Here is a 12,469-nt window from a genome sequence, read left to right on the forward strand (position 1 = left end):
CAGCTTTTGCCTTCGACTTTCTTACAAAAGACAAGGGAAGAATTTGTTTGTTCAAAATAATACAAATTTTGTAATTACAGTTTTATTATTATTATTTAATTTTATTAATCTTATTGTTTGAAAATTAGTACTTATTATTAGGTAAAAAGTTTATTTATCATACAAATAAACATACCTGTGTAATATGTACGATAAAAATTCATCTCACTAAAAGAGAGAGAGAGAGAGAGAAATTATTACTTTTAATAATATTTAATGTTATTTGATTTACACATAAAAGCTTGAAAACTTATAAATTACTTAAAAAATTAAACAAACACTTTTGCAGGGTTTCTCAGTGTTCACAAATGTTCGCGTGTCTGTGAAAAACTCTTGTATGACCATTAGTTAAGTTCCAATGAAAAATTTGTGTGTCTGTGAATTCAGGCAACTCGAATCGCGCAAGTTCGGGGTATTACTGTACAATAATCTAGGAAAATATTGGTGTCTACAAAATGGATAACGTCTTTTATTATTCAACTTTGTTTAAAAATATAAAATTATTCATTATTATTTCTTAAAAATGCCTAGTCTTAAGATTAGATGAATGTAAATATTTAGATTTCTTATTTTACAGGTATGATGATTGGAGGCTATGTATGGGGCTGTTTAGAGATATATATGGCAGAAAAATATTCTTTATTGTTTCTCCTTGTAAATTCTTTGGCTGGCATCATATCTTCAAGTTTGCTCAGAATTTTTCTCTTTATTCATCACCATGCGCTTTATATCTGGATTAGGTAAGAAATTTTGCAAGTAATTTTATTCATTTTATCACATATGTAATAAATGTAATTTTGGAGCTGTTGTTTTTAACCAATGTTACAGATTTTGTATTCAGTAATACTGTATACAGTAAACCCCTGGTATTTGCATTCTCACTATTCACAGACTCACGTATTCGCGGATTTCTTTGTGGAATGTATCTACTCATTATTCGCAGAAAATTCACCCATTTGCGGTATTTTTCACTGAGAAATATTCACTAATTACTGTATTTTCATATTTTCATGACTAAATGCACTTTTTGTAATAAAACTATTAAAATACTCAGGTATAAGCCTTTTTAGAGGATTTTTTTGTGTTTAAACTATCGAAAGTGTTTTTAGAGGGGTTCTAAGTATTTGTGGATTTTAGCTATTTGCGGGGTGTGTGGTACGCAGCCCCCATGAATACAGGGGGTTTACTGTACCACGTAAAAAGAATTTCATTATGAAGTATCTTCATTTGTCTTTGAATTACAGTATCAGTAATCTATAGTTGGTCTATGTGTGAGATAGAAAGATTTTATTAACCCTCGCTGTGCAGGGCTGAACTCAGTCATCGAAAGGTCTCGTCCATGACGCGGGACTGATCTCAGTCATCATTCTTTTGGTTCTAGTTAGGCAGTTCATGAAAGATAATGTGTTTCCCTCGTCATTTTTAGGAGCTTTTTTCTATCTTCTGGCGACAAATGGCAACATTTAATTTCCAACTTACAGGATAATCTCTGGACAAAGCTAGACCTTCAGTAGCCATCGGAATACCGTGGAGGGAGGAGGATTCTCTCGATGATGAAGTAGTACAGAGGCTTTTATTTGGAAGTGACAATGATAGTAGTATACCTGGAACTAGCAGATACAGTAGTACTGAGAGTGCTCAGTGAATATGGTGATAAAGCGATTATATCGTAGGCATAGACAAACCTACCTTAGATAATCTTTTGACTTCAGGTTTTATCATACATGACCAAAGATCAGAGGAAATGACAGAGTGGAAGCAAATGTGTCAAGCATCAGAGAATAGAAAACCATTTAAGATTCAGTTTGTAAAATTCAGTGCTCTGAAACTTCTATTAGAGATGATAATTTCACATTTTCTACAGAATGTCAAGTCTATTTATGTTTTTTTGTGTTGAGGTCTCTCCAGATGAAAATTTTAAGCCAATAGCAAGTGTTCAGAGTTTGTAATAAAGATTTTCATACTGAATAATGAAAATGGCATTACTTTACTCCATACTTTGAGAGGTTTCACACTGAAATGAGTCACCAATAAAAGCTATATAATGAAGTATTTGGATACAGTAATTAACTACATATCATTAGTATATTTTATCACTGCCTATAATAAAATATTGTACTGTAGTAACATAATAGATCAGTCTAATATTATTATAACAGTAATGAAAATAAGAAAGAACTGAAGTACAAATATACATGGAAGAAAATTAGACAGTTACAGGGCTAGGAGGGCACTGATCTCGTCACTAGTGGCAATAACATGCTCGCAGCAAAAGGATTAAGACATTCAGATAGAGACGTTCGTATGCTTTCATGAGTTTGTTTGTACAATTGTTGAAGTTCAGGTAACAATGGTCAGTTTTGGCACTGAAATGCACCTTGAATGGAAGTAAAACCACTGTACAGTTTCATAAATTAATATTAACAGTGAGAAAGAAGAAGACAAGAGATGGTAGGATAGATGTAAGTAAGTCTTCAAGATAGGCACAAGCCATTAATGTAATTCAGAAAAATGCACATTTGTTAGTGACAGACCTTCTGAGCATAGTAAAAAGCAGGTTTTGATAGGGAAGAAACCTATTTTTCATAGCTGCTGTGAGTCTTAAAAGGAGTTACCCTTATGGTCCTGCCAGGGGCTCCATAATATTGACCAACTAATATCAAGAATTCTTTCATTCTGGTCTTGGTCAGAACAGTGCCTGTAGACACAGTTATGGAGTATACTCGATATTACCTCTCACCCCTCTCTCACTGATGTTGCAGCAGTGTACTTTTCAGCCATTTCTCCTCTGTTTACCAGGTCTGTGAAAGAAAAAACACCCACCACAAATTCCCATGCCTTTTCACTGCGGAAAGCAGGTTGGTTTAAGAACTCAGAGTGGCTACCAAAAATCTGGTTTTTGATAGAGCACCTGCTGTTCATTCGCAACAGAACTTATAAAAGAAACTGACAGGTGACAAAATGGTTTACCTCCCTGATGATGGTGTTCCAGCAGCCCAGACAATAGTAGGGGTTTAGTAATGAAGAAGAAGGGGAAAGAACCTGTATGTGTTACACATATGGCTCTAAGCTGTCATACCTAAACTTGTCAGGGTGGGATGCAGGATTATTGCTCTGTCCCAGCAATATCTCAAAAGTACCATGGCATCAAGGAGGCCCTTCAGTTTCTGCCAAGGAGTCTGCGGAGCCAGGATGTACCACCCCACACTACCCACTAACACACAGTGCAATTGAGCTTGTTTAATCTCATAGCAGTATTATTTAAGGAATACTGCTTGTGATGACCACCCCTTAGACATGGAGCCCCTCTGAAGGATACTTTCCTAAAGAAAGCACAGCAATGTTCTCACCTTCCAGATGTTATATGATTTAGGAATGGACACTAGGAAAATACTCACTTCTTACAGGGAGGGTATGATCCAGAATCTGCACATGTATCCCCCTATCTAGAACCCTAGGAAGGGGTGGAAATGAACAGCAATAGGAATGTACCAGTATATGCCTTCCAGATTAACAGGGATGATCCAGGTCCAACATGGAATGGGCAAACATACTTAGGCAAAGTTTTCTTCTGGAGCTTGTGGCTCACAATGTGCTTGTTCAGTTTCAACAGGTCTAGGATCACTCTTCATTCAGGAAGTCAGTCCTGAAAGAGACGTGCGTGATGACAAATGAACAAGTCTTTCTCTTTGGCTCCATTTAGATGAGCCTTTTGTACATACTTCTCCAGGGAGGGGTCTGGTTGTTGGAAAAACCCTTGAAGGGGGCGGGGAGAGATGGGACCATTACCACCTTAGCTCATTGGATATAATGCTGTGTCCCCAAAGGGAGTACTTCCACTGCATTTGGTGCTGGAGAGGGCAACCACATCTTGTCAAGTCTTATTGAACCCCACCTCTTCCTTTTTTTCTTAATTGTCATTCTCATAGTTGCTTTTACTTTCCTTCAATGGGCACATCTGTGTTCTCCTTGAAAGGGATGCTGTTGTTGTTGTAGTTTCTAATGTTGCTGTTTTTGTTACCCCCTCCTCTGTTGCTGGGAGGATACCCCAGAAACAACTGGAGGCTAGTAAGGCTCCAGGCCACAAAAGACTTTCTGGGGTGGAAATTCTGGGAACATAGCTTCCCAGTTTCCACCTTGCCAGCAAAGTAGGCATCATACAATTCTGTTGATGGGCTTGCCTATTGAACTCTGTTACAAAAGAGTCCTCAAAGTGATCATGGGAGAAGGTTGAGGAATGTAATAGCAGGATGGCATTTGGGAGTGACATGCTGGGGGCCCACCAATGCTTCCTTTTTGGCCCTAAGGCACCTCTCCATGAAATCATAGAGTGCCCCCAAAAGTTAAAACTTGAAGGTCTTTGCATCCACAGCCAGAGCAGTCATAGAAGACTTGTGGAGCTTCCTCATAGTCACTTCCATGATAGTGGAAGAGGTTAGGTGGAGCCTTGCTTAGAACTCAGCAGTGGCTGTTCCATTTGAGATTTGGCCCATAGTTACACCAAACTGTTAGTAGGCCTTGTTGAGTGGGAACTTTTTCCTTTCAAAAGGAAAGATAAATATGTCCCATTCCTTGGTTTAGCTATCAGACACAGTGATAGCTGAAATAAAGCCATCTTCTCAGTACTTCCCTGTAACTCACAGTTCTGAAATTCTACATTTAAATGAGTAATTGTTCTCAAAGTGAAGGGACAGATAGCTGGGGCAATCTGAAGTGGGTGTTGGTTCTCCAGGATTATTGAGGTACCATAAGGGAAATTTTAGTGGCTTTTGTTGATATGCTAGTAGGGAGAGTAACTATCTCCTTGGACATTTTCTGAACTCCTGTTTAAGGAGGGACCAAGCACCATTCTACAGTGAGAAGAGCATCTCTGTCACAAAATTTGTTTCTCCACCGCAGTCATCATTTTATTTTTATTTTTAGAAGATGAGGTATTTGCAATCTGGCAAAAGGATACATATTGGGGCATTGTACCAAGGGTTACTGGTATCACCATCAGGGGCAGATATTGGTGTTCCTGATTCTCCAAGCTTTGTGGGTTTATACTCCAAACTGATTGTGGTATGAAAGCCATTCAGTTTTACAGAAGCAGAATGGTCATCTCTTTGAGTCATCTGACTCTGAAGGGGATGTAAGATAGCAACTCAACTTCTTAGGCCTGGGTTTTTTGTTAGTATGCTTCCAGGGACTGAATTTCTGTATGGGAGAACCTGTCTCTTCATGGGTGGCTAGGACTCTCCAGTCTCTCTTTGGTGGGCTGACAAAGTCTTGGAGACAATATCCAGTTCAGTGTCTGAATTCCTGGCGGGAATCTCTAATAACATCCCAGATATAATGGTGCTCAGCATCAAGTACTTCCATGAAATTGCGTAAGATCTTCCAAAGCTCAAACTAAACTTCAGACAGAATCTCCTTAAGAGGAATCACTGTTTGGATGGATTGGGCTAAGGCAGTCACATCACTGCAGCCCAACATGGAAGAGGAACTTCAGGAGAAGGAGGGCAGGGGACTATTCACATCGTCCTTGATACCATATTGTTGCATGGGAGAGCCCAGAAGCTCTTTCTGGGAATCCCCTTCATGCAAAATAAAAGGCAGTGCTCCCAGACCTTCCAGGGACAGCAAAGGCTATATATTGCATGGTAGTACATCCCACATTATTATTAACATTATATTTGGGATGAATCATACCTACTGTTAAAGTTAGCTTACATCTCCATTCTGACAGGCGAGTTGGCATTCAAACAAAAGATCAAACGGCTGTCCAGATGACTGTCTAGTTCACCTGTTCTTGTCAGAATTCTCCTTGCCGCCATTAGGTATAGGCGCTTGTTGCTATTTCATGGCCTTTTCTGCTATCACAGTACTGTACATTTATTTTTCCTAGGATACCTCCACTGGAATCAAGGCTAAGAACATCAGGTTTTGTAGGAATGATTACTGTACTATGTTAGCAGAATGTAAGATTTTTTAGGAGATACACACTGCTTACGCCGGCTGCAGTGGTTTTACGTGTGGTCTTCAGAATATGTGTGAGGAGGTGGGGATTTTCGAAGGACTTTCTGCTTAGGTTCATTAGTATAGGAAGAGAAGAGAAGCAGTTAAATTGCAAAGCAATTAGTTAGGTCAGGTTATCAACCTGTCATTTCTACCCTTTCTGCAGTTTAGGCTTTTCCTTTGCTAATGCTTTAGTTAGTACTGAGGCTTCCTCTTTAGCTCCGCCTTCCACTGCCATTTCGGTGCAGGAAAAGTGTATTGAGAATTTAGAAGGGGATGTAAACCTTATTTTGGTCAATACAAAGTTTGTCTGAATTGGTTAGGGAACTGGTCTGGGTCCCCCCATTGTGCAGTCATTTTCATGTTCCCTCAGAAGAGTTAAGGTATCGGTGTCCTCGCCTGTCTGTAGCCCTGAGCCTAGGACTGCCCTGTGGCAGTTGGATTCTGTAAAAGAGGTCTGCTCCCAGGAACTGAGTCAGCTCTCAGGTGATGTGGTTCTGTTCCTCTTGTCACCTGCCTCTCCGTTTTTCACGTTCATAGCCTCATATAATGCGTTAGCCGAAAGATCGTTTTGGTAAACATTAATCTTCGCTATGTATGTGACTTCTGCTGTCATTGGCAACTAGTATGAGGTTGTTAGTACAGATAGGACTAATTATGTAAGTATAGACAGTTTTATTAGAAATAATGTGTCTGTAGCTAGTTTAACCAATCTCTTCATCATTTACTCATTCTAAATCCTTGTCTGCTAGCTTATTCCTCTTTCTCCGTCGAAATGCAGTTGTTCATTCTTTATCATCCCTTTTCTTCGGCTACCAGCAAATCTCTTACTTCTGCCTCTATTAATGTTTTTCTTTCCAAATCTACCCTGGTTACAGTGTCTTCTATTGTTTCCAAGCTAGATATTATTTTAGCTACATAATTTTCTAAGGAGATATCTTATTGGAATACTCTTAAGTCTGTTGACTCGCTTTCGGATGAGGCAGAAGGGTCGTTGTAACTCCTCTCCCCCCGCCTCCCAACTTTCCCATTTTCCTTTGGCACCCCATTTTTTTTCACTCAGCTGAGTCGCTTCGATTGCGTTTTACTGTCTGTCGATGAAGCGTTTTCCTGTCTGCCTTTCATCGAGTCATGGATGTGATGCAGGTGCTCGGCTGCTGTTATTTCCTGTCGCCAAGTGTTGCTAGGAGACAAATGTCTCCTCCTGTCGCCAGGAGACAGCTGTCTCCTCTTGTCAACAGGAGATAGCTGTCTCTTCATGTCACCCACTGGTGTCAGAAGAGTTTAAATTGGAGGATCTCCTTTGGTTTGATCGGTGTTTGCTGGAGCGTTGCATTTCATTGTATCCTCATTTAGTTGAGGAAGGAGACCACACAGAGAATAGGTCTCAGTTGTCTTCAAGTAATATGGGGCCCTTTAAGTATTTGAAGAAAGAGATCCTAAGCATTCTCCTTCAATTAGAGTGTGTTTCGTAAGTTTTCTCATACTTGGCATAAAAGCTCCTTCAAGTCTGCCAGGGCTTGACCTCTGGTTCTTAGGTAGTTGCAGAACATCGACTCTTGTGATACAGGCTCTTAAACCATTTTCGGTAGAAGATTCTGGTTTTTTTTCTTTCCTATGAAGAGACGAACTCGAGACAGAAAAGTGCTTTGGACATGCTGAAGTGGAGTCTCAGTTTAGATTGAAGTTCTTATCTTTTATTGAACTTTTGCTCAGTACTTTGCCTCTTCTCTCGCCAGCTTAGAGAGGTTGAGGCTCCAGCTTAGTTTGTTTTTGGCTCCTGCTTATTGTTTTTGGTGCCAGCTTGGGGAGTATGTGAAGCCAGCTTTAAGGGTTTTGGTGCCAGCGGAGTTTAGCGAGGAAGAAAAGTCAGTTTTCAACTCTGTTTCTGATACTACAGGCTAATGTCCTCATGCTTATACTCACTTGGTTTGAAAGAAATGAGAGCATTTATGCTCCTGTCTTTAGTAAAGGTTTATGCTGCACAGGTTAAGGCGATAAAGGATTATATATTGGTGCAAGTCTTATTTTATACCTTTCGGGGATGAGTTAAGCCCTCAGGTTCTGGTAGATGGCCAATTGCAAGCCTCCTGGCATGCTTGGAGAGACTTAGAGCAGAACCTTATGTGGTGGAGGCAGTGAAGGAGAGTTATGATTCCCTTTAGGTTACCCTCCATTGGTTTAGTCTCCTATAGCTGTTCCTTTGTCTTCTCCAGCAGAAGTCTTTCTTTCTTTAGTAGGAGGTTGTAATTTAGAGAGAAATAATGGACCAGGCAGTAATTCACTGGGATTTTACCTCTTGACATTTTCATAGCTCCATAAGCAACTGGAGATTGGCAACCATTGTTGGACACATTGAGACTGAATGACTTTACAAGCCTGTCCCCATGCTTTTTGTTTTTCCATTATGGTTTTAGTGATCTTCCAAACGAACAATCAGATGTTTTGGTGGACATGCAGGAGACATTTTTCTCATACCAGAACATCTTCAATCACCCAAGTTTCTTCGAGGTGTATTTATTAAGGAGGTATTGCTGTTCAAGGCGCTTTGTTTGGGTTTGTGTACAGCGCCTCTGTAAGTATTCAGAGGGAGTTTGTTGCCCATAGGTGGATGGGGTCGATATTTAGGAGCAAGAAACCTTTTCTTCCAAGTCAGCTGGTTCAAGTTGGCCAACTCTCGACAATATGCCAAAGGCCAAGGATCTGTTGCTTCACCTGACTCAGTCTCTGTGAAATATGATTTTCAATTGACTTTCCTAACTCCTCCTCATTCTTATCTAGTGATGTGGGGATGATACTTGAATTTGCAGGCTTGTCTGTCAGAAGATGAATAGGCACTTGCTTCTTGAAGTATTTTATCTCAGAAGGAAGCTTCCTAAGTGGTAAAGGCTTTCTTTGTTAAGAAACATGGCCTCACTGGGGATTTTGTCAGAATACTCAGGCTCAGTTACAGTACAATCTCAGCATAAGAGATTATGACTTGCAGCTAATGCTAATGTTCATTAAACTTGTAAGTAATCCAGGACCATCATTGTCGCCAGGTCCTGCAAGAGGGACACTGAAACCAAGAATTGACCATTTTATTCTTGAACCTACGTCCAGGTTTTGTTTTTCCCCTATGTTTTGTAACACAAAATAGAGAATTCTGACTAGTGTCGTTACACTTACATTCTACATAGAAGTGTCAATAGTACACCTGGTAAAGCTTACTAGATGTCAAGGCAGAGGAAAGACTATCAAAGATGCCTAGCAGGTTTATCCCTGGTCAGAAACAAAGTCATAGTGGAAAGATTGCTTCTTTGAGTGAAATGACCAACATGGTATTGGTTTGATAATTCATTCTGTGGAAGGACAGTCTTTTTGGTGATTGGGGATTCAGAAGAACAGACTACCTACTGAGTGGCCATTACATCCGCAAGTTCGACAGTTGGTATGGGATTAGAGGAGCACTCAAATGTAGACTTATTAGCATGTAGACGAACAGGAACAACCAGTCGATTACTACTCCTTTGAATGCTCTCAGGCTTGAGCAGTGGATGTGCTTCTTTAAGTTTGGCCTGATTCAGACTCATAGGCCTTTCCCCCCCTATCTACTCTTAAGGAAGTATTGAGCAAATTTCAAGTTCAAGAGTTGCCCAGTGCCTCCTGTAGAGCCCTAGTTGCCTCAGAGCAAATGATTTTTGAACTTTCTAGCTCTCTTGGTAGATGTATCTCTTATTCTTCTGTTAAAGGAAAATCGACTGACTACAGAATTTCATGCACTTCCACTAACTTCTGCATCTCACACTTATCCGCTTGGAGATGCTCGACTGTCTCTTCCCAATAGGGGATTTTCAAAGGCATCATGGGTTCTCTCCTTAATCAAGTAGAGAACAACCATGGCCTTGTGTCAGGAGATCAGAAGCAGCGGTTTGTGATTACTCAGGGTGCTTTTCTAGAGGAATTTTCGGCACCTGGAACCTTGTAGACATCAAAGTTTCTCTGCTTTCTTGGACATAGTAAGACTTTTTTGTTGTCTACTTTCAAGGTTATTGTTCCATACCTTAATCGGTATTGTGTCATGTCCTATTAGATCTGGCTGATTATCAGCACTGTAAGGTTTTGAAATCAGTTGAGATGGAAGCTCCTTCACCTCAGTACTATATCAGTCTCTCTCTCAGTTTAGACCTAGGTCAAAAGTTTATCTGCAGATTCTTTTGAGCCTCTGGAATGAGTTCCATTGAATTATTTACGATGAAAACTTCTCTTATTTAGCACTGTCAACAGTTAAAAAGAGTAAATTTGTTGCAAGTGCTCTCCTTAAGGCTGTTGTAAGGGAATCCTATTTTATCCTTTTGCATTATAGCTGAGAATGAGTTTAAGGCTAAGTTTTCAGAGAACTGTAAGAATTCCATTTAACCTCTGCTGGGGAAGAATGGGAAATATTCTCTGTCATGTTTGGACAATTAAAACTTACTTAACCCTTAAACGCCAACTGGGACGTATCATTTCATCGACTAAAAATTGTCTGTTGGGAACATCGAAATGGACATACCGACGTCAACTACAAAAATTTCAACCTTCGTCAACTTTGACTTGACCAAAATGGTCAAAACACAATTGTAAGCTAAAACTCTTACATTCTAGTAATATTCAATCATTTACCTTCATTTTGCAACAAATTGGAAGTCTAAAGTTAATATTTCGATTTATGGTGAATTTTTGAAAAACTTTTTCCTTATGTCCACGCGTAACTCGCCGAAAATTTCAGAAATTCTTTCGTCATTTTATCATAATGTTTGCACCGGTTTATATTAGTCGTTACATAAAGTTTTATATATGGAAATGTGCGCAATTTCATGTAGAATACAACAGAAAATAACTCATGGTTGTAGCTTCTATCAGTTTTGAAATATTTCCATATAAATCACGATAAGTGCCAAAATTTCAACCTTCGGTCAACTTTAACTCGACTGAAATGGTCGAAAAACGCAATTGTAAGCTTCGCTAAAACTCTTACATTCTAGTAATATTCAGTCATGTACCTTCATTTTTGTAACAAATTGGAAGTCTGTAGCACAATATTTCGATTTATGGTGAATTTTAAAAACTTTCCCTGTTACGATTTTGGTTAACTCGCCAAACATCTCAGAAATTCTTTCGTCACTTTGTCGTAATGTTTGCACCGTTTATATTAGTCGTTACATAAAGTTTTATATATGGAAATGTGCACAATTTCATGTAAAATACAACAGAAAATAACTCATGGTTGTAGCTTTTATCAGTTTTGAAATATTTCCATATAAATCATAATGTGCCAAAATTTCAACATTTGGTCAACTTTAACTCGACCGAAATGGTCGAAAAACGCAATTGTAAGCTAAAACTTATCTAGTAATATTCAATCATGTAGCTTCATTTTGCAACAAACTGGACATCTCTAGCACAATATTTCAATTTATGGTGAATTTTTGAAAAAACTTTCCTTACGCCTCCTTATGGTAGCGTTAACTCCGGCCGAACATCTCGAAAATTCTTTCGTCACTTTGTCGTAATGTTTGCACCGTTTTTATATTAGTCGTTACATAAAGTTTTATATATGGAAATGTGCGCAATTTCATGTAGAATACAACAGAAAATAACGCATGGTTGTAGCTTTTATCAGTTTTGAAATATTTTCATATAAATCATGATAAGTGCCAAAATTTCAAGCTTAGGTCAACTTTAACTCGACCGAAATGATAAAAAAACGCAATTGTAAGCTAAAACTCTTACATTCTAGTAATATTCAATCGTGTACCTTCATTTTGCAACAAATGAAGTCTCTAGCACTATATTTCGATTTATGGTGAATTTTTTGAAAAAAACTTTTTCTTTACGTCCGCACGGTAACTCTGCCGAACATCTCAGAAATTCTTTCATCACTTTGTCGTAATGTTTGCACCATTTTATTTTAGTCGTTACATAAAGTTTTATATATGGAAATGTGCGCAATTTCATGTAGAATACACCAAAACATAACTCGTGGTTGTAGCTTTTATCAGTTTTGAAATATTTTCATATAAATCACAATAAATAGAAGAAATTCTACTTTCTGTCAACTTTAACTTCCGAAATGGTCGAAAACTGCAATTGTAAGCTAAAACACTTACAGTCTAGTAATATTCAATCAATTACCTTCATTTTGCAACAAACGGGAAGTCTCTAGCACAATATTTCGATTTGTGGTGAATTTTTGAAAAACTTTTTTATGTCTGCAGCAAATGAATTCATGCATCATTTTGTGATAATATTTTCTCTGTGTTGCTTTGATTGTTTTACAATTTGTTATATACCAAAATCATTGCAATTTAGTGTACAATACAAAGAAAAAATAACTCTTTAGCTTTAACTCCTTTGCTCTACAGCGATTTGTATACAATTATATGAAATTTTTTCATGTGTCATATATTTC

At 38.5% G+C, this 12,469-nt stretch overlaps 1 protein-coding gene across 1 annotated transcript in view; it reads left to right on the plus strand.

Moving 5' to 3' along the window:
* The window catches only part of LOC136837264 (synaptic vesicle glycoprotein 2B-like), a 406,633-nt gene that overhangs the window by 179,757 nt on the left and 214,407 nt on the right, over positions 1-12,469 (plus strand). The window contains 2 exon segments of the mRNA XM_067102003.1: positions 617-729; positions 731-779. Coding sequence (XP_066958104.1) covers positions 617-729; positions 731-779 — 162 coding nt within the window.

The sequence above is a fragment of the Macrobrachium rosenbergii genome, chromosome 58 (assembly GCF_040412425.1).
Source record: "Macrobrachium rosenbergii isolate ZJJX-2024 chromosome 58, ASM4041242v1, whole genome shotgun sequence".
In the NCBI taxonomy this organism is placed as follows: Eukaryota; Metazoa; Arthropoda; class Malacostraca; order Decapoda; family Palaemonidae; genus Macrobrachium; species Macrobrachium rosenbergii.